Genomic DNA, 19,066 nt, shown 5'->3' on the forward strand with positions numbered 1-19,066 from the left:
GCACTCCCACAGCTTCACATAAACGCACACACAGACAGCCTGACACCTGTTCTGCAGCCTTCATCTGGAAGCGGCTGCAGCATGCAGCAGAGAGAGCTACCCCCTGCAGAATGAGATCATCTGAAAGGGGGCACGGAGCGAGGCAGCCCTGCAGGTCCCTGCCACTGCGGAGACAGACTTGGCCCGCACTCCAGCAAGGGTCAAGGACGCGAGAGCTGCTGCAACTCTCTACCCCGTCACTTCTTTTGCACACCAGAGAAGGTGCTCGTGCACAGAAATGCCCCTGCCTAACCTCTGTGATGCTCGTTGATTCCTCTGGTTTCACTTTCTACAGGGCTGACTGAGAGAGTAAACTGAGATTACACCCACACTACACAGAACATTTGTACGGGGAACTTCTGGAAAGAAAGAAGCACAGACAACAAGCTGAGCTCCTGACCCCTGCGACCCCTGTGCGAAAGCACGGGTAGCACCTGTGAGGATGAATTCACCTTGGCATCGGAGCTTTGTAGTGCCACCTTTCTGGATGGTTCCAAGCAGCACTGTGCTGCTGAAGGCTGCAGTGTTTGAACTCTGCAGCAGACAACCTGGAGGCGAGCCAGTGAGAGAAAGGGTGGAAGGGAGAAGGGCAGAGTTAGACAGAGTCAAGGAAAGAGTTTGTGTTGGGGCGGGCGGGTGGGGGAATTGCAGGAGGGAAAATAAAAAGCCAGCGAGTAAAGATAAACTGTAGTGACTGTAGTGACAGCCAGTAAGTGGTTTTGTCCTTCAGATCCTATCAAATAAAACTACTAGCATGTGCAGGTTTTGTTTTTTGGTGGAGGGGGGTGCATTCCACTTGATTTAGTGCCAGGCTTTACAAACAGTAACACATTTCGGGAGGAGGGGGTAGGAAACTAAGTGCATGCTTAACACTATATCCTCTTATACGATTTGAAGCCATTAATCATTTCTGCCTCATGATGTAATTTTGAAAAACAAGTCTTTTCTCAGTAACAGGTAGGCCAGGGTGCCCTATGGGATTGACTCATGAGCGGCTAGCCCATTGTTAGACCTTATATGGCTAATACCCTTATTGAATGGCTATAAAGCCATTCTTGCTGACAGGGAGTGGTTTCCAGCGTTACTGAATGGACCAGATGTCTGGCCACTGTGTGCTGGGAACTATTGCTAGTAATCAGGAATTATTTGCAGAGGCTGGTCAGATGTACAGACAGGTGACAGATTAAAGGAAAAACCCAAACCTTTGTTCCTAACAAGGGGTCAAAGTACAGTGACATGTACCTATGGCATGGGAGGGTTTTAATTAGAGGGAAATGCTGTAAATCAATAGAGAGATATTCCAAGTAGTCACCTTTTTTCTCTTTCTATCCTGCTAACAGCGGTCCCTTCCATGTGTCATGATCTTTGCAGGAAACCGATCTCAACCCGCTTGAACACCCAGTGATGCAGTTCAGTTCAGTTTTAGTTGTATGGCACCAAATCACAGCAGTGACTTCAAATTACTTTATATTATAAGATAAAGACCCTACAATAATAGAGAGAAAACTCCAACAATCAGCTCCCTGTGAACAAGCACTTGGCAATAGTGGGAGGGAAAAACTCCCCTTTAACAGGAAGAAACCTCCAGCACAACAAGGCTTTGGGAGGGGCGGCCATCTGCCACAACTGGTTGGGGGTGAGGCGAGGAAGACGGGACAAAAGATACGCTGTAAAAAAGAGACAGAGAGTAATAGTAACTAATGATTAAGTGCAAAGTGATGTATATGCATAGTGAGCAATAAGAGGTGAGTGAAGAAGAACCACTCGTTATATCAGCATATAAGCCTAGACTTAACTTACTGAGGGTTCGGAGTCATTGATCCAGCGCTAACTACTTGTTTTATCAAAAAGGAAAGTTTAAGCCTAAAGTTAAAGAAGCTGGCTCCACAGAAGAGAGGCCTGAAAGGTGAAGGCTCTGCCTCCCATTCTGGGAGAGAATTCACCAAAACACTATAGAAAAATGGTGCTCCATCCCTCCAGCAGAGAGCCACATACTGTGAGAATCAGTGCTAAGGAACAGTGAAGCTATTTCAGACACCTTGTTGAGATACTTGTTTTTCCCTTGAATTTTCTCCTCATAAGAAGATAAAATAAAATACATACATGCACAAAACGCACCCTTCCCCCCTGCTGTTTGACCATCCCTGCATGTCAACATACACAGTTGCATTCAGATGTTCTAACACGCTCTCCAAAGCAAACAGGTGCAGCGCCCGATGTGTACGTTGCTGACACGATGCAAAAACTCTTTTCACTACTGGCTTGACACACGGCTAACAGCCATTCTCTGCCATGAAAGGCAATCCTCTCACTTGGCACTGAAACAGCAGGTGCATTACAAATCCTCATCCATTAAAAATGGCGCCCGCGTCTTTCGGTTACACAGGTAAACATCGTCTCATATTTGTCACCCGCGGTTCACATCCCTCAAAGTCCTCGCACAACTTGCTTGAAAGCTGTTTTGTTTGAGAGCCTATGCCAGCTACCATAGGGCGAGACGCGGAGTACAGCTCGGAGAGATCACCAGTCTGTCGCAGGGCTAGCACATAGGATGTAAATGGCTGTCTCTTAAAGCGCTTTGGGTCCGCTTCTGTTGTTTAAACATGCTATAGGCTATAAATAGCATTTCCAATAAGGTAGTTTATTTAACACAATTCAGTGGGCTGCATACTGAACCTAGAGGATAGAACAAAGTATCCCTCCTATTGTACTGGTATCATTCCAGTACCAATAGCAGCATTGGTATCCATACCATCAATATCTGGATCGATCCACCCACCTCTAAAGCTAACTGCTGTCAGTGGGAAGGAGCATTAACGTGTTGGGGGAAGCAATGTATTAATGAAGATGGAGGGCTGACTTGAGCTGATTTCCACTGAACTAAAGCGAACTTTGACCCCTGCAGTACAGTAATGAAAACTGCAGTATTATAAAAAGAAAACAAGCTCTGGGCTGGGCAGCGTTTGATAAGAAAGCAATACGTGAGGTAGTTACATATTCACAGAGCTGATAAGAAGAGGGGAGACGTAATATGTGCTAGTGCCCTGCAGTGGTTTGAGCATTGTGATTAATCTGAGCAACTAAATAAATAATAAAAAAAAATAATACCCCGGAGTTAACACGATACCCAACATCCATAATGCCAAAACATGCCTGCAACAAATACTGTATAGTGTTCCATGTTAAGCCTAGTGTTCATTTTAAAGCCTGCTTGGCTTACATCATGGAGCCTGGTTTCAAGTTTTATAGACCATTAAGTAACACCTCTTTAGTTCCAGTATGCCCAATCCTTATTAAAATCCAGCCCGTACATACCTTTGACCCGGAACGAGGCGCTCTGAGACCTGGGGGGCATTGAAAGTCACTTTATCAACCAATCAAACAGCCGATACTGCACATTAGATAAAGTGTAGCTATAGAAACCGGGGCAGGAGGCCAAAGTGGAAAGCTATTATGTTTTTGAAATATTTATGGCCCAACAGTGTACCATTGTGTCTAAAAAGGTCTTATTAGAGCAATTCCCCATTGACGTTCCTTAATAACGTGAGAGCTGAAAGCAGTTAAATGTCTGCGGCATTGACAAAAGTGCATAAAAGTCCACATTGTCCTGTTTGCCAAGTGTTTTTAAGGAGACGCAAAGTGAATTCGTACACCTCAGTGTACAGTCATCGCACATGGATCAGCTTAACTGGTTCTTGTGACCGATTCAGGCTTCTGTGCCGTCACCTCTGGCATTGCCTAATCTGCACAGTGACAAAAACCTCAATAGGGGAAAATAACAAAACAGAGTTCAATGAAAAGAATCCAGTACGATTCAGATTAGTTACTTTTTGTTTCGCAATTGTAGAGTGGGCTTGGCCGGCTCATTCTGAGGCTGCTCAGCGGCTCACAGGGCACGATCAACAGCACTTCTGTAAACAGCCCAGATGGAATCGGAAAGCACTCTGGGTCATCATTTCTTCCATATAAATGTGACAAATTCTGCTTATGCTTATAGTGTGACATTCGTCTCTAATAATAAGAAGAACTGGGAGAAAGGCAGGGGGTTGAGGCTATTTAGGCACATTGGAGATTCTAGTACATTCCAGAGTTGTTCTTCAAATCTTTCTCCTCACACATCTCTGTCCACCCTCCTCCACCTTCTTCCCCGCCGTCTCCCACGGGGCCAGGGTAGAGACAGGTGGTCACTGGGAGACAGGAGAGCAGTCAGGCATAAGCAATCAGGCTATCAGATACTCCAATCCACACCAGCAGCAGCACAATGAGACCCGAGCATCATCTGACAGCAACAGACCCACTTACATATTACACATCTAAATGTGCACAGTGCACACACTCGCACACATGCATGAGCTGTAACACCTAACTATTAGACCCAAACACTCCATCCCTGACGCTGCATCTAATTATGCATAAAATTCAAAGTGATGAACACTTGCACAGCAGAAAGGAGGAACGCAGGATCAGTCTGGGGTAACCTTGTAACAGCCATTTAAAACAGCATGGCTATCAGCACACTAATAAAATATAAGTAATGCAATCAGAAATGAGAAAACTGCAGTAATAGAATAAATAGAAGCACAAACTGGGTCAGTGCTAGCTCATTTACAAGTAATCATTTTTCTTACTGGTAGCTAATTACTTATCAGAATTGTGTTATTGTGCTTCTCTGAAGACGTTGCCCATATGTATACACACTATGCAACAAGCTTGTCTGCTGTGCCTGTGGCACTGACTGAGATGTCTATGGATAAGATGCAGCGGCAGCGCAGACCATGGGAGTGACGCATTGCAGGTACAAACAAACCAATCAGAAAGCGCGATTTCTTTCGGCTACAGCTTGTGCCCCATCACGTAGTAGCAGAAAGTATTAATCCGCCGTTATGTAGACCGCAGGGGATACGCGGTGTGATTATAAATATCAGAGCCGAAACCTTCACAGCATTCATAGATGAATGTTTAACTTGTTTCTTGTTCTTACTGTATAGATATCGATTACGATTTTTAAAATAATAATAATTAGGGACCTGTAGAAGAGGCGAGTTGGCGGATTGATATTAAAAAAGAGGAGGAGTTTCGAATAGCCGTTAAAGGCGAGTCCAGTTGCCTCTGTGTCAGTGTGTTCATAGAGAGTGTTGAAAGCTTATTCGGCTTAGGGTTATTACGAATTTGTCGTGAACCAGCCACTACATCTACATCGAAATGGTAAGGGAAATAAGACTGGCTTTCATTTGCGGGTTGGATCCGTTCGTAAACCTCTAACCCGTTATTTTTTTTCCGGTCGGAATGAACGGAAATAAAACGTAACTCAAAAATGCCTGCTGTAACTACCGCATTGCTAGCCGAGTAAACGTCTTCTTTACAGTAGATAGGCAAAACTAACCCGTCCGAGGAAGCTTCTGTTTAGTCTGAATGAAAGTATAACGTCTGTTGAGCACCGTTTACGCATTTACACTTAAAATGGTGCATGTGCGTCGAGTGTCCCAATAACGTTGCTTTTTATGGCAGTTCAGCTGCGTCCTAGCTAGTGTCCCGCCTAGTATCCTTAAACCGAGTAAGCTGTATTGTGACTATTTGCTAAACGCGGTATTACTTGCTGTATTAGTCACTCATTGTGCTGAACGTGTGTGGCGTTGTCTTGAGTTGATGAACCGGCATGTAATGGTAGCTAGCTAAGTGCGGCTCTGCCTAGCTAACGTTTACCGCCAAATTGTACAACATTAATTTTATACCGCAAATTTGGGGTCTTCGAAGATCGCTCCAATATTTCGCGCAATTGCCAATGGCGTGGCGATCTTTTTTTTTTTTTTTTTTCTTTCCTTCTTCTGTAGGACAAAGTGTTGGCTTACAGTCAAGAAAATGCCTTTGTGCAAATTTACTGGTAGTACTAAATATTGCTGTTGTAATAACATAATTTTCGTCAGCTGTAGCAGCTGTGCCAAAACGCGGCTGTAGATTTGAGAGAATCCACGTAAACCAGCATGGGGGGGTTAAGTGTAACGCGAGGCGTGTGTGTATTTTTTATTTTTCTTGTCTGGCATACTAAAAGCTGTTTTTTGTTCGTGTATATTGCAGGCTGATCAACTTACAGAAGAGCAGATTGCTGGTAAGACATGGCTGCATTGATCTTCTACTTTTCCTCATAACTGCAAGTGGCCTACCTTATGGATCTTTGCATCCCATTGCAGTGGATTTATACTTTTGCCTTTTAAGGCGTTCCACAGAGCAGCCTGCTGGTCATAAAACTGGAATGAAAGAAACCGCTGTTGCTTACTGGCACTGGAGCGCTTAAGGACTCCCTCATGGAAAACTTTGCATTTTCATGGTTGCCATGTAATAAATGATGTAATCTGAAAGAGCTGTGCGTTCTGGCGAGCTGTTGGTGCTCACCTTTATATGCTTGCGTATGGTGTGAGGTACTTGCTCATGAAATGGGAGTGCTACAAGAACATTTGTGGTAGTATACTGGGCTTGGTGCGCTGGTATGCTACAATAAGGTGTTATGTAAATAATGCAGGCCTGTAAAGTCTATAAAGATGATTCATACGATTTAGTGGCTTCCTTATACCTTCCCGCATGACCTGCAGCTTGTCCCATGGAAATCGGTCCCTGTTGATATTCCCGCTGTGCACAGCAGGCCCTCTCTGTCAGAACAAAAAAGGGGTGTTGCCCTATGTGTTTGACCCTGGAAATGGCAGGGCAGGTTCATAGTTTTCCTGACACTGACAAGCTGCTGCACGCCACTACACATTTCCCGTTGGCCTCATCACGCTTGATGAGTGTGTCATTGTTCGTCATCCCTCAGGGCTCCACCAAAGCTGCACGGGGCTGTCATTTGTCGTTGATGTAGCACAACTTTGCCCTCTGCTGCTCCGCCTCGCGGTCGGTGCTCTTGTTTAGCCAGAAACTTGTAGTTGGAACTCAAGAGGGTCTCATCAGTATCTCGGAGTTGATTTATATGGACATTTAATGATACAATTATGAGCTTGGTCTTAAAAGTGGGCTTTGACATGATGTTGTGGTGTCTTGCCAGTTGTTGCCAATTGCTTTACAGGTATGGTTTTTGTTTTGTTTTTTCCCCTCACTAAAAAGCCAACTCTCTTTGTTGCAACTAGAATTCAAGGAGGCCTTCTCACTCTTTGACAAGGATGGAGATGGCACCATCACAACCAAAGAGCTGGGCACAGTCATGCGCTCTCTGGGCCAGAATCCCACAGAGGCAGAACTGCAGGACATGATCAATGAAGTGGATGCTGATGGTGAGAACTCGATCAAACCTCAAAGGCTTCCAGCAGTTTACAGTCACTGTGCTAGATGTCAGTAGCTCAAATGTGCTGCTTCTTAAAAACTTCTTTTCTTCAGGAAATGGAACGATAGACTTCCCAGAATTTCTTACCATGATGGCCAGGAAGATGAAGGACACAGACAGCGAGGAGGAGATCAGAGAAGCATTCCGTGTCTTTGACAAGGTAAATGCATCCAGCCGCTCTAGTGTACATTGCACTGTAGTTTGTAAGAAGGGGAGCTCACTGACTGACCTGATTTCTCAGGATGGGAATGGCTACATCAGTGCTGCTGAGCTGCGCCATGTGATGACAAACCTTGGTGAGAAGTTGACTGATGAAGAGGTGGATGAAATGATCAGAGAAGCAGACATTGATGGGGATGGACAGGTCAACTATGAAGGTTGGTATATAGTTCTCTATTAGTGGGGGGGGTTGTTGTTTTTGTTTGTGTGTTTGGTTTTTTGTTTTTTTTTTTTTTTTTTTGGAAAAATTTTGGGCTGACATTTTAAATGTAAAATTTTATAATTTTTTTTTTTTTTTTTTTTTCCCCTCTTCAACCCTGCAGAGTTCGTACAAATGATGACGGCGAAGTGAAGGCCTTGTACAGATTTCGTATATAAATAATTTGCCTTTTTTCTTTGTGTAATTTATCTGTAAAATCTTAATAGCCCCTATTCATCCCTGCCCCTTCTGCTGTCCAAAGGAACTGCATGTAAACTGCATAGGCTCTTGTCCCCATGTCCCTTTCTTTTGCTGTCATGGTGTTTTGGAGTGACAGAACGGTCATACAACCAGATGCCGTGGAGGCCCCTGGAAGCTGGAGAACTTGGAATTTTCCTGTTATGTGCTCGGGGCCCCCTCCACGCATGGTGACATTGGAAACCTGTCAGCTGGTTGTCACTTGGCAACACTGTTGGCATGGAAACGATGTAGAGAAGTTGAAACTCTGCATGGACTACGGACAAAGTATATATGGAAATCTCAGCATTGCACTACTGCAAAAAAATGACACGGGTGTATCTCCTAGGTACTCGTACAAACTCTTTTTGTATCTGCTGTTCTATATACCAGAAAAATGACAAATTTTACCATGCTTTTTAATGTTTTACTCACTACTTTTTTTTTTTTTTCCTTTTTTTTCTTTTCTTTTTTTTTTTTTTTTTTTTTTTTTTAAATGACCACAGGTCAAATAATCCATTCCAAGTTGTATATTTTTTTTTTTCCAATAAAATTTACAATCTACCCATATTTGAAAATTGTCTTGTTTTCGGTTATGGATTGTTGAGTTTGTATACCCTGTAATAATTCCCATTTTGTATTGAAGACAGGATGCTCCAGTTTTGATAGGTTTGGTTTTTTCTTTTTCTCTTCTTGTTGCTTGGAATACATGAGATGTTTACCAATTAAGTCCCCCTGTTAACCCCCCTCCCCACAGCACTGAGGAGCATCAGCCAATGCCTCTTAATGTTCAGAAAAGCTCACGTCAGATGTGCATTGTCATTAAAATAAAAGCACTGAGTGGGATCAAAGGCTTCTATTTTGAAGTACACACAATGGTACTCGAAATTAGATTAGCCTTGTACTGTCCAGCTCGCCCATCTGACTGCATAGGCTGTGTGTTAGAGCCAGCACAGCACCATGTAGGACCTGACTGCCTCATGTCTTGCGTGGCATTTGCCCCCAATCATAAGATGTGGGTGACTGAACATGTATCAGAAACCATGGTGTAAATAGGTGTACCTGTGTGGGACTCTTATTTTCTGTTTTATTTCTGATGAGTTTGTTACAGTAGCTTGCAGAGATACTAAGTTTGTTATTTTGATGAATGACAAAATAAAGCTCTATTGTGGACCTCTGTGCTGCCTCCCGTGTGAAATTTGTTTGCTGTTTTTTGCAGCCCATTTTGGGAGGGGGGGGGGATGCAATCACCGCACTTTGAAGATGTGCATCTGGCTTTTGCAGCGTTGCAGTAAATGTGATGTTGCATACAGCTAAGTTTATTGTTGTTGAATCCACTGGTGGTAGGGATCATGGAATCACCTTGTAATTTGCATTTCTAATACAAATATCTGCACAAATCAAAATATGCAAATACATTTTAAAACAGTGTGCATACCTTAATGAGCTGCTGCAACTGGGTGACTGAAAGGAAACATGTTCCAAACAGGAGCGCTGACAGGTTAAATGATAGGATGATCAGACGACCTATTCAAGTAGGGAATCCAAAGACTGACAGAAGATGCTGGGTGTTCTCAGCTGTCTAAAATTTGGATCAGGTCCCAATCTTTTATAATGAAGGTTATAAAAGTAACACATACAGGTAGATGGGAAAGTGTCAGGTCAGAAAACTAAGCTAAAAAACCCAAACGTACAATTTAATTTTTCATTACTAGGGATGATCTTGTTCTTGATTTTATTCCAACCATATCTATGACGAATCAAAATAATTTAACTGAGTTTGCTGGATGCATGTACCTGAAAGCCTGAATATTTAGTACAAGTATTTTTGTGTCATATGGTACTGAACAAATGTCTGGAACCGCTCCTTATATATTTGTATTTTACGTCCAATGATCCAGACTTGTACTTTTAATCTATGAAAAATGTCAAAGATATGTTTGACAGGCATAAAGTAGCTATTTTGCACCAACAAGCTGAAAACTTGTTGACAGTGTGAAGTGTGTCCTTGAAAAACTGAGAAACCTAGACAAGTCGGGGACGGAAGAAGTGGCAGCTTTCAAAATCAATAGCATGTGGAGAGGATCTGAAAGTCACTTCCTTAGGAAATAGAAACCCGGCAAAGACTTGACACAGACCTGAGACCTGTGTCTGGTGCTTTGGTTGATCCATCTATGTTTCACTGAGGCCTCATCAGAAATACCCTCAGTGGAGTGGGTGGCTGTCGGAAGATCATTCTCAAGGAAAGGTAACGGGGAAAAGGCTGCATCACCAAATTACACAATAACTAGACTGAAAATCAGAAGCAACAGGTCTCATGGAGTGATGAATCCAAATGTAGAATCTCTGGTTCAAATCATCATCAACATGTGTGGAAGATGTCAGGAGGAAGGTACAGCACTGAGTGTCTACAGTTAAACAACAAAGGTGGTCATATTGAATTTCAAGCTAATTAGAATTGTACAAAGTCTTTTTTTTGCCTCATACATTGAATTTCTATTTAAATTTGCACCTATTTCTCATTTTCTCAGCAAAATATTAAGACTCGAGACTTTTGCACAGCACTGTACTGGTGATTTGTTCATTTGCTGTAAAAGTTGAATGAACATCCACCAAGTGTGGTGTTGTAGCTTTTATCATAATGCTGAACCGGATGAAACTTGTCTTATGTGTGAAGTTATGTGAAGGGTCTGACCTCCACCCCCCCGGGAGCAGTGCAGGCTGCAGTTGTTTGTGGCTTGGCCAATCATGCATACTCAGAGCTCCCTTGTGGAAGCACATTTAAACATTTAGAGCATTACAAAATGCACCGAGGTAACAGCTAGCACACAGAAAAGGTAACTGCACTACCCCCCGATCTGACTCTGCTTCGTCTCGTGTCATGTGCAGTGACACAAATGAGTGGGTTCTTGCTTTCACGCGGCACCAGCTGCAGTTCCAAGGCACAGAACGAAAAGGAACACCACGGCGATTTCAGGTGTGAATCGATCACACAAGAAACTCTGATCGTGTTAAAACCAATTATCACAAGACTTTTTTTTAAAAAAGAAAAAAAATTACCCTCACAGATGAAGTGTCATCGCAGCCTGCTTATAAAAAAAGTTGTTAATTACGCTGCACATGCGACACTAGGCTGAAGCTGTCTCCTGCATTCATGCCTTGTCCGAACTGGAGATGACTGTACATGAGGGAGTCAGGGTGAAGATGTGTGTATGTCTCCTAGTGCGCTGTGGTGTCACATGAGACTTCCTTGACAAGCAGCGGAAGCATGAATTCTTGGCTCCTTCCAGCCATGTGCTGCATGTAGCCTGGCAACCGGGCCGAGTGTAGCGCTTTCTGTTCCCAGAGTGAGATTTTCGCTTCAGCTGGCGGTCTTGAATTTTGCTGTACTGAAATAAAGAGGGAAGAAGAGTACATCCTGGAGTACGATCTCAGGTGTGAGCGTTTGCACACACACACACACACACACACACACACACACACACACACACACACACACACACACACACACACACACGCACACACACACAGTTTTCCTGCAGACAGTGATGAAGAAGAGATGCAGTCTTGCTTTGTTTTCTGTGTATTCTTATTAAATTGACAGTATTCCTCCATATATCACATGTTGAATACTGCCATCCCTATGATTATGGAAACTGGACAATGAAAGATGATGGATGGATGGATGGGATGCAGACAGTGACAACCACATAACCACCTGCAGCACCTACAGCAACTCGGTGCTGGCTCACCGATGTGTCTTACTCTCAGCCAAACTAGCCAATCTAAATTTAGCTCCCCTTGCGAGGCCAGCTTGTTGAAAAATTGATCGATAGTGGAGTTGCTGCTATAGTAACGATCCCTGTTTTAATGGTGGTCAGGTGTCACTGGATCTCCCACTAAGCAGATAGTGAACGACAGCGAGCGCGGCGCAGGACGATGAAACAAAGTCGCCTCTGAAGCCGGTGACATGTCCCGGAGTGGTCACAGGACAGATAAGGTGAGGCTTTATCTTTAAAACCCTCATAACTCTGTGTGTGGTTTCATGAGGACAAGGTGGGAGACGAATCAACACATCGTTGGCATAGCGATGTCATCATAGCAGAAGCAGTCTGGTGTGACCTGTGCCTCGTCCCTATCTGCAGGGTGATGACACGGTGGAGCTGTGTGGCCGGGGGAGCTGGTGGCTGGGAGCACTGAGAGTAGGTGTCGCACTGCTGTTTGGTTTCACGGACTCTCTGAAACCAAGTGTGTGCTTCAGCACAGCCCAAAACCCACATGCCACTTACATGCATGAGTAAAATGACACATCACAACGACAGGCATTAGAAAATAATGACATTAATATTAACCTTCAACTAATCAATGATTTCGATCATTCTGGTTGCTGGAAATTGAGTGAAATTGGCATCTTCAGTGGAATTCAACAGCTGTCTCTCATGAGGTCACCCATCCATGAACTTACTGCAGCATTGCTCTTGCATTGTTCCAAAATGTCAGACTTTGAACTGTTGTAAAATAGTTATGAAATTAAGAAACGTGGGTCAGAGATTCCCCATGCTCCCACTCTTCCAGGACACACCCATCCCGGGAACCTACCACGTCCGAGACTTCGTTGAGGAGGCTGACCTGAACCCTGTGAAAAAAACTTACGGCTTCAAAGGTGTGGGCAGAAAAACTCAGACCCTGGGTGTGCGTAAGGGGGATCTGCTGCTGCCTGGAGCGTATGAATATACAGACTCCACCCAGGAAGTCCTGATGCACCAGGCTTCCTACTCTTTCAAGAACTGCCCCCGACCCGACATTTTCACCCTTGGAATTAGAGACAAGGTAGCACTGAGACTCATTTACTGATCCTTTTTGAAAGTTTTCATAGTTTTTGCTTTCTAGTTTTGCTTTCACTTGAGACAGAAGCCATGTGTAACCAACCAGTTGCTGCTGAGTATGAAGCTTCTTTTCTTGAGTTAACAAAGGTTTACATTGTGGGTCAGGTACAGCCCAGTTCAATATTAGGTGGCTCCAGTAACTACCTACTAACCGGTAAAACAAGGTGCACCTCTAAATTGTTCCCCTTTCTTTTAGCGTGAAGAAGTTATACTTAACATTTAATCACTGAGATAGCTTAAATAACCCAGTATGATGTCAACAAATCAAGGTGGGGAGCTTCTTTACGACTATCAGTTTCTTAAAGGCATTAGTTTATACACAGCTTTCTAAAGGTCCTGCCACAGCATTTCAGTTTAGACTCTGAGACATTTTAACGCATCCTGTTGCAGATTTGCTGCTGTGTTTAGGATCATTGTCCTGTTGCATGACTCAGTTTGGGCCAATGTTGAGCTGTTGGACAGAGGGCCTCACATTTGACTGCAGAACACTCTACAGAGGAGTTCATGGCTGACTCAATGAGTACAAGGTTCCCAGGTCCCGTGGCTGCAAAACAAGCCCAAATAACCAGCCCTCCACCATTGTCCTTGACACTTGGTATCAGGTGTTTGTGCTGATATGTTCTGTGTGGATTTGCCAAACACAGCGCTGTCCACTACACTACAAAAACTCAAAATCTTACCAAATATATTTGTCTTATTTTCTAGTCAAAATTATCTCATTACACTTAAAAGAAGACACAATCAGCTACAGGGCAACATTTCAGTGAGTCGAAGGAACTTGTTTCAAACAGTGAATTTTGAAACTAGAGAAAAACTGGAGAAGTTTCACTGGTTTCATTGGCATTTTTTTTTTACTTAAAACAAGACATATTAGCTTGACAACCCTTTGTTTTTTGCAGTTTCTCTGTGCATTGTACGGTCTGACCCTGAATTTGCAGTTAACACACACATGAATGCTCCAGACGAGCAAACTAGAAATGCTTGCGTTTGCTAATGATCAATCAATCAAATGCATCTGATTAGACATTAGACCACATTACCAGCCCCATTAAATCCAATAGAAACAGCAAGGCTTTACTTAGCTTTCCATAGCACTGCATATAGTCCAGTGGAAACGTTTTCCTTCACATAGCTGAATTCACTTCGTGCCACACAGCACAAGAAAATATGATCAAACTAATCTGGCTCTTATGCAACTAAAAATAAATACAGCAAGTCAAGGTTATTGATGCGTGGAAGAGTAAATGGTTATTTGTTAAAACAATAAAAAAGAGAAAAATCTTTTATTTTACAGCCACATATACTAACAGTAAAGTTTAGCAGGTATAGATTTCAGGCCCTGGAGTCAAACCTGGGAACCTCCCCATAGAGACTGAAGTCATTATGAGCAGAAACTTTTGAATGATAGACTTCTGCTTTCACTAGCCTAGGGGTGTAATTTACTTCAGCAATATTTATTCACTGCTCCGTTGTGGAAGTCTGTTTGGATGTAACCAGCTATCATCCATACTTTACTTAAAGCACAATAGGTGCCCCCCTCAAAAAACAAAAACAAACTCAGGGTGTATATATTAAAAAAAACATCTTTATCTTCTTATTCTCCTTCTGCCAGCACATAAACACTTCGCCATGTGACTACAATGTGATAGCGAGACCAGTGGAGAAGATTCCCTGCAAGTAAGCGCTCGACAAACAGCCACTCTTTAACTTTCAGATCACAGCGGCGCAGACAAGCCATGAATCATCCCTTGATCGCGAAATCCTTCCTCCTCATCCGGCTTTCTGGTTCCCTCTCTCACCTCCATGCAGCTCAAAGATGGAGGAGCAATCACCAGGTTGCTCTCTCCTTTCCTCTGCCGTCGATCACAAACTTCCTTATCCATTTCTTCTCTCACTTTTTCTCCTTATTGTTATTTGCTCTTTTGCCCCCTTCTCTTATCTCCTGTTCTCGCAGGCATGTGATGTTTCGCTCGACTGTGCAGCGGATCAGCTTTCTGCCTGTAAGTAGGATCTGATCGCCAGGACCAATTATTAACACCATTCAGTCTTTCCATTGTCCACAAAAAGTTTCCTTACAATACACTTTCAATAGGTTTTGATTACAAGCTATGACCTAATGTGCACAAGGCAGTTATGACAACCGCAAGGGTTGAAGAAAACCGATCCCAGGGCGCTCTGACTGTATCGTTTTCCCCCATTTGAAGGCCTGTTATGGCACTGCTCTGGTTGACCAGTCAGCTTTGGTTCAAATTGCAGCGTCGGTGCTGGTAGCCGATGGATATTTGAGCTGCGCTGGCAGCTGCTGAGTGTTGACAGAGAAGGAAAGGCGCTAAGAAATCCCGAGGGTGTTATTACTACAGAGCTGGGAGCAGTTTTCTGCCATCGCTGGTGTCAAAGCAACTCAGAGACAAGATTTTTTTGTCAAAGGTTAAGCAGCTGCATGTGGGAAACATTAGAATATCAAAGCTGAGGAGTCTTAATGGTATGTGATGAAGAAGTCGGTGTGGCCCAGCGCGGGAATTTGAAATTTCTTTCCACTTGTAACTCAGAAAAACACGAATCTGACTTTCTTACATGGAGTATATTTATTTAATTTACTTATTTAGCTTGATTTGACTTAATTTCTCCTTTCTGGTGAAATTTTGCGTCTCAGATTTATATGTTGTTCTTTTGATTTAACTGCACTACCTGAGATTTAAGCCTTGAGATTTAAACTCACCTGAATTCATTTAAAAATTGCACATATTCTGATGTGGATGTTCTCTATTGTTATCTGTTAATGTGGCCTACTGTACAGCTGGCAGTGGCATTCATTTAGGACCCCCAGAGGAAGAAATCTCATGTCTTTTCTAATCGGCTGAACATATTTGAGATCTACCCAGTGGGTGGAGTTATTATTATTTTCCATTTGTACTTTTCCCATAAAGTAGTGATACCTTCAACTACACAACTGAAAACTGCAAAGTTCTATAAAACTTTCCTTAAGAAAATCTTTTAGAGATATTTCTTTCTTTTTTTGATTTCACCTAATCTTAGAAAGGTTTAAAACTTTAATGAATATCAAGGCACCGGTGGAAAAAGACGTCAAAGTTTAAAAGTTTCACAGACATTTGCAGAATATGCCAGGTACCTACGTCGCCCAGGAGAGCCTTTCTTACACACTGTACCGCAGCAGGAAAGTATGCCAAGTGCTTTGGCCCAAACACACATGCACAAGAGTTTCACAGCTGCCTGATGACTCCCATGAAATACACCTGCATTAGCACCTCTGTTAGCATGAGGCAGGCGTGCCGAGGTGCTGGCAGGCAGGGTACCGAGGATCAAGTGAGCTGGCAACTGGAATCAAATGGCATGTAATGGTAGTAGCCACTGCTGCAAGGAGAAGGGTAGAGGGGAAAAAAGCACTATCCTGTCTTCTTCTGTCAGAATCAAGGAGGGATGGAAAATAAAAGGCCCGTCCTGTGTTCAGGGACAGGACGACAGTCTTATGTCTGGGGAGGAGAGCGGAGGAGGGGTGATGCTATTTCTGCATGGCACGCCGCTGGTGATGACCAGTATGTGTGTTAGTGGGTAACGGGAAAGGAGAAGTGAAAGGCACAGAGAGGAAGAAGGACTGACCGAGTTCTGACAGAAACTAGCCTTGAATGTACCTGTGATGAAATGCGCTGATATTTATATAAGTGCTTGTCTTGTTGTAGCGACCACTCAAAGCTCTTTAGCCAAGACACGTGTGACTAATGCCATAAGTTCATACTGTGCTTTATTCCATACACTTTATCTCATATACACTCACCAGTTAACCTAACATGTCTTTAGAATGTGGGAAGAAGAGGAAACCCACACAAGTACAGGTAGGACATCCAAACGCCACGCAGAGAGGCTCCAGTCAGGGCTTGAACCAGTGACCGCGCTGCTAATCTGTGTACCACACATCTGCTGGCAAAGGTTAAAAAGTCAGGACTGAATTGATATATTGTATGTCTTAAATGTAAGACCTCGAAATAGAAGTGGTGTACATGGTTAGCACATCCTTCAGATCACTGAGTATCAGACTGGGACAACAACAGGTTTTCATGAGCAAACATCAAAGAGCCAAGGAATTAAAAATGATAGAGGACATGGTGTGCAATAGTAGTGCACCATGAACCTGTGAACTGTATATAAAAGATAGAAATGGCTGATATCAACCTTTAGTTGGTGAAGCTTCTTGTTCTGGAGCATTTTGGCCATCTTGGTGCTACATCTTCATCTTCTATTTAGTCTTCGACAATTTTGCTCTAAGCTTGGTGGGTAAGCACCCTGGAGGTTAATCACAGAGCTAGACACATCAATATTTTCTTGCTATTTCCTTCAGAAAGATGGCCCTGCTCCATGCCACTACAACCCACAGACCAAACCAGCTAAAGCCATCACTTCCTGTTTCAAATCCACGTTGCCGCGGCTACACGGTGTGCACTCAGTGAGTCTTATTTACATTTCTTGTGTTTTTCTACATGCCGTAATTACTAATTTAAGACTTCGTATTTTACATTAGCTGCATTAGAACATTTTTATGTTATTAGGTGCTTTTTCAATTTGTTTCAATGATGATCATATTTTTACATGCTTTTAATGGAAATTCATCTGATTTTAAAGGGATTAGTTATTAAACGGGATTTAGATAACTCCTGTAAATAAAATATAACATCACAAGATTATGTAACAGATAAAGAAATCAAACACACACCGAATTTATTTAATGGGGCACGGATAACACGGACTGGAGACAGATTAAAAGAGAAAGCAGATGCAAAGCAAAACAATGAGTCTAGCAGGCGCGGACGATTCTAATTTTGCATAAGACTGCAGGAGGAAAAGTCCTAAATGACTTCAATAGAGGGTTGAGGCACAGATGGCAGGATATTTAGTCAATAGTGATCAACTGGTTAGTGTTTCAGTAAGGAAAGTGCCTAAAATAACAGCTGCATTTAGGAAATATGGCCGACAATTTAATGCATTGCACAGTTTTGGCTCGCAGGTATTCTCATTATTTGAAACATTGACCATATTTATTTATTGCATATAAGTATGGACCATTGTAACAGTATGCATAGAGCAGAATATAGAATAAAAGAGCAACTATTTCTATCAGATTGTTTCAGCAGAGTAGATGTAGTCTATAAATTATTACAGATACATTAGGGTTCAACCTGTAGTAACATCCATACATTACGATTCTCACAGACATGCCTTTTGTATTGCGGATCAATACAAAGTTGTTCTAATTTATAATCTATATACTGTGAACATTTCCATTCCGATGGAGTGCTCTCTTTCAGGAAGACAATGCCTCCGTCCATGGGCCGTAGAGTCTCACTGAACGATCTTATAAGAAAGCTAATGGTGTGAATTGTATGATTAGGCTTTCAGCTGAACACTCATGGGTAATTTTTAAATGGATGTGATAGAAACCGCTCTGCACCAAACAGCAACTGAGGGTATATCTTCTGAATGAATGGCGTTCCCTTCTTCCTGTAGTGTTTGGAGTACTTGGATATTAAATACTGAGATGTGTTGAAGCTTAGACCCCATATTGCTTACACTTTGTTTGTTTCTTTGGTTGCAGTCTCCTGTTTGTTAGCAATCAAAGGTTACAGCATTTAGAATTATTTGAATTCATACTAGAAAGCTACAAACGGACAATATATTATAAATTGAAAAGTAATTACAGTTACTTGTGTATTTCACAGAACACTCCAGGACCGGGGGCCTATGATCCTTTCAGGAAGTCGTTTGCACAAAGATGTTAAGGAGCCGTCTTAATTTTCCATGATACAAGCATCCCTGCATTTAGTCATTGTTTCAACTTACAGAGTGAAGTCACATAATCCAGTGTTTTAAATATAAGATAAAAGTAAAATCATGGCTGCATGAAAGAGGGGAAACCTTTGGTCTTTTATTACTTGGAGCAACGTTTATCTGCATGTCAGTGAGGGATTTTGTGGTCTGCCAACAACATAATCAGCTACATTCGTCGTGCTCAAATTGCTTTAGTGACGCCGGCCAGGGAAGCAGAATGATCTTATCTACAACAAAGGGTACTTCATTCCACTTAACTACATGTTCCCGGTATTGCGCCCTCCCTTCATCTCTCTTCCCTCTCTCGCTCCTCTTTCCCTCTCTGTTGGCAGTCAGGCT

At 42.7% G+C, this 19,066-nt stretch overlaps 2 protein-coding genes across 2 annotated transcripts; both read left to right on the forward strand.

Annotated features, from left to right (window-relative positions):
• Window positions 1-5,115: 5,115 nt before the first annotated feature.
• Window positions 5,116-9,182, forward strand: calm2a (calmodulin 2a (phosphorylase kinase, delta)). The gene is made up of 6 exons (XM_080868821.1): window positions 5,116-5,244; window positions 6,115-6,145; window positions 7,155-7,298; window positions 7,402-7,508; window positions 7,590-7,725; window positions 7,891-9,182. The coding sequence occupies exons 1-6, from the start codon at window positions 5,242-5,244 to the stop codon at window positions 7,917-7,919; spliced, it is 450 nt and encodes a 149-aa protein (XP_080724947.1). The 5' UTR covers window positions 5,116-5,241; the 3' UTR covers window positions 7,920-9,182.
• A 2,791-nt stretch (window positions 9,183-11,973) lies between these two features.
• On the forward strand, window positions 11,974-18,759 carry stpg4 (sperm-tail PG-rich repeat containing 4; the record flags this gene model as incomplete). Its single annotated transcript, XM_080868384.1, has 7 exons — window positions 11,974-12,003; window positions 12,149-12,205; window positions 12,579-12,833; window positions 14,502-14,566; window positions 14,844-14,889; window positions 17,244-17,348; window positions 18,619-18,759. The coding sequence occupies 7 exons, from the start codon at window positions 11,974-11,976 to the stop codon at window positions 18,676-18,678; spliced, it is 618 nt and encodes a 205-aa protein (XP_080724510.1). The 3' UTR covers window positions 18,679-18,759.
• Window positions 18,760-19,066: the final 307 nt, after the last annotated feature.

The sequence above is a fragment of the Rhamphochromis sp. 'chilingali' genome (genome assembly GCF_963969265.1).
Source record: "Rhamphochromis sp. 'chilingali' genome assembly, chromosome: 20".
In the NCBI taxonomy this organism is placed as follows: domain Eukaryota; kingdom Metazoa; phylum Chordata; class Actinopteri; order Cichliformes; family Cichlidae; genus Rhamphochromis; species Rhamphochromis sp. 'chilingali'.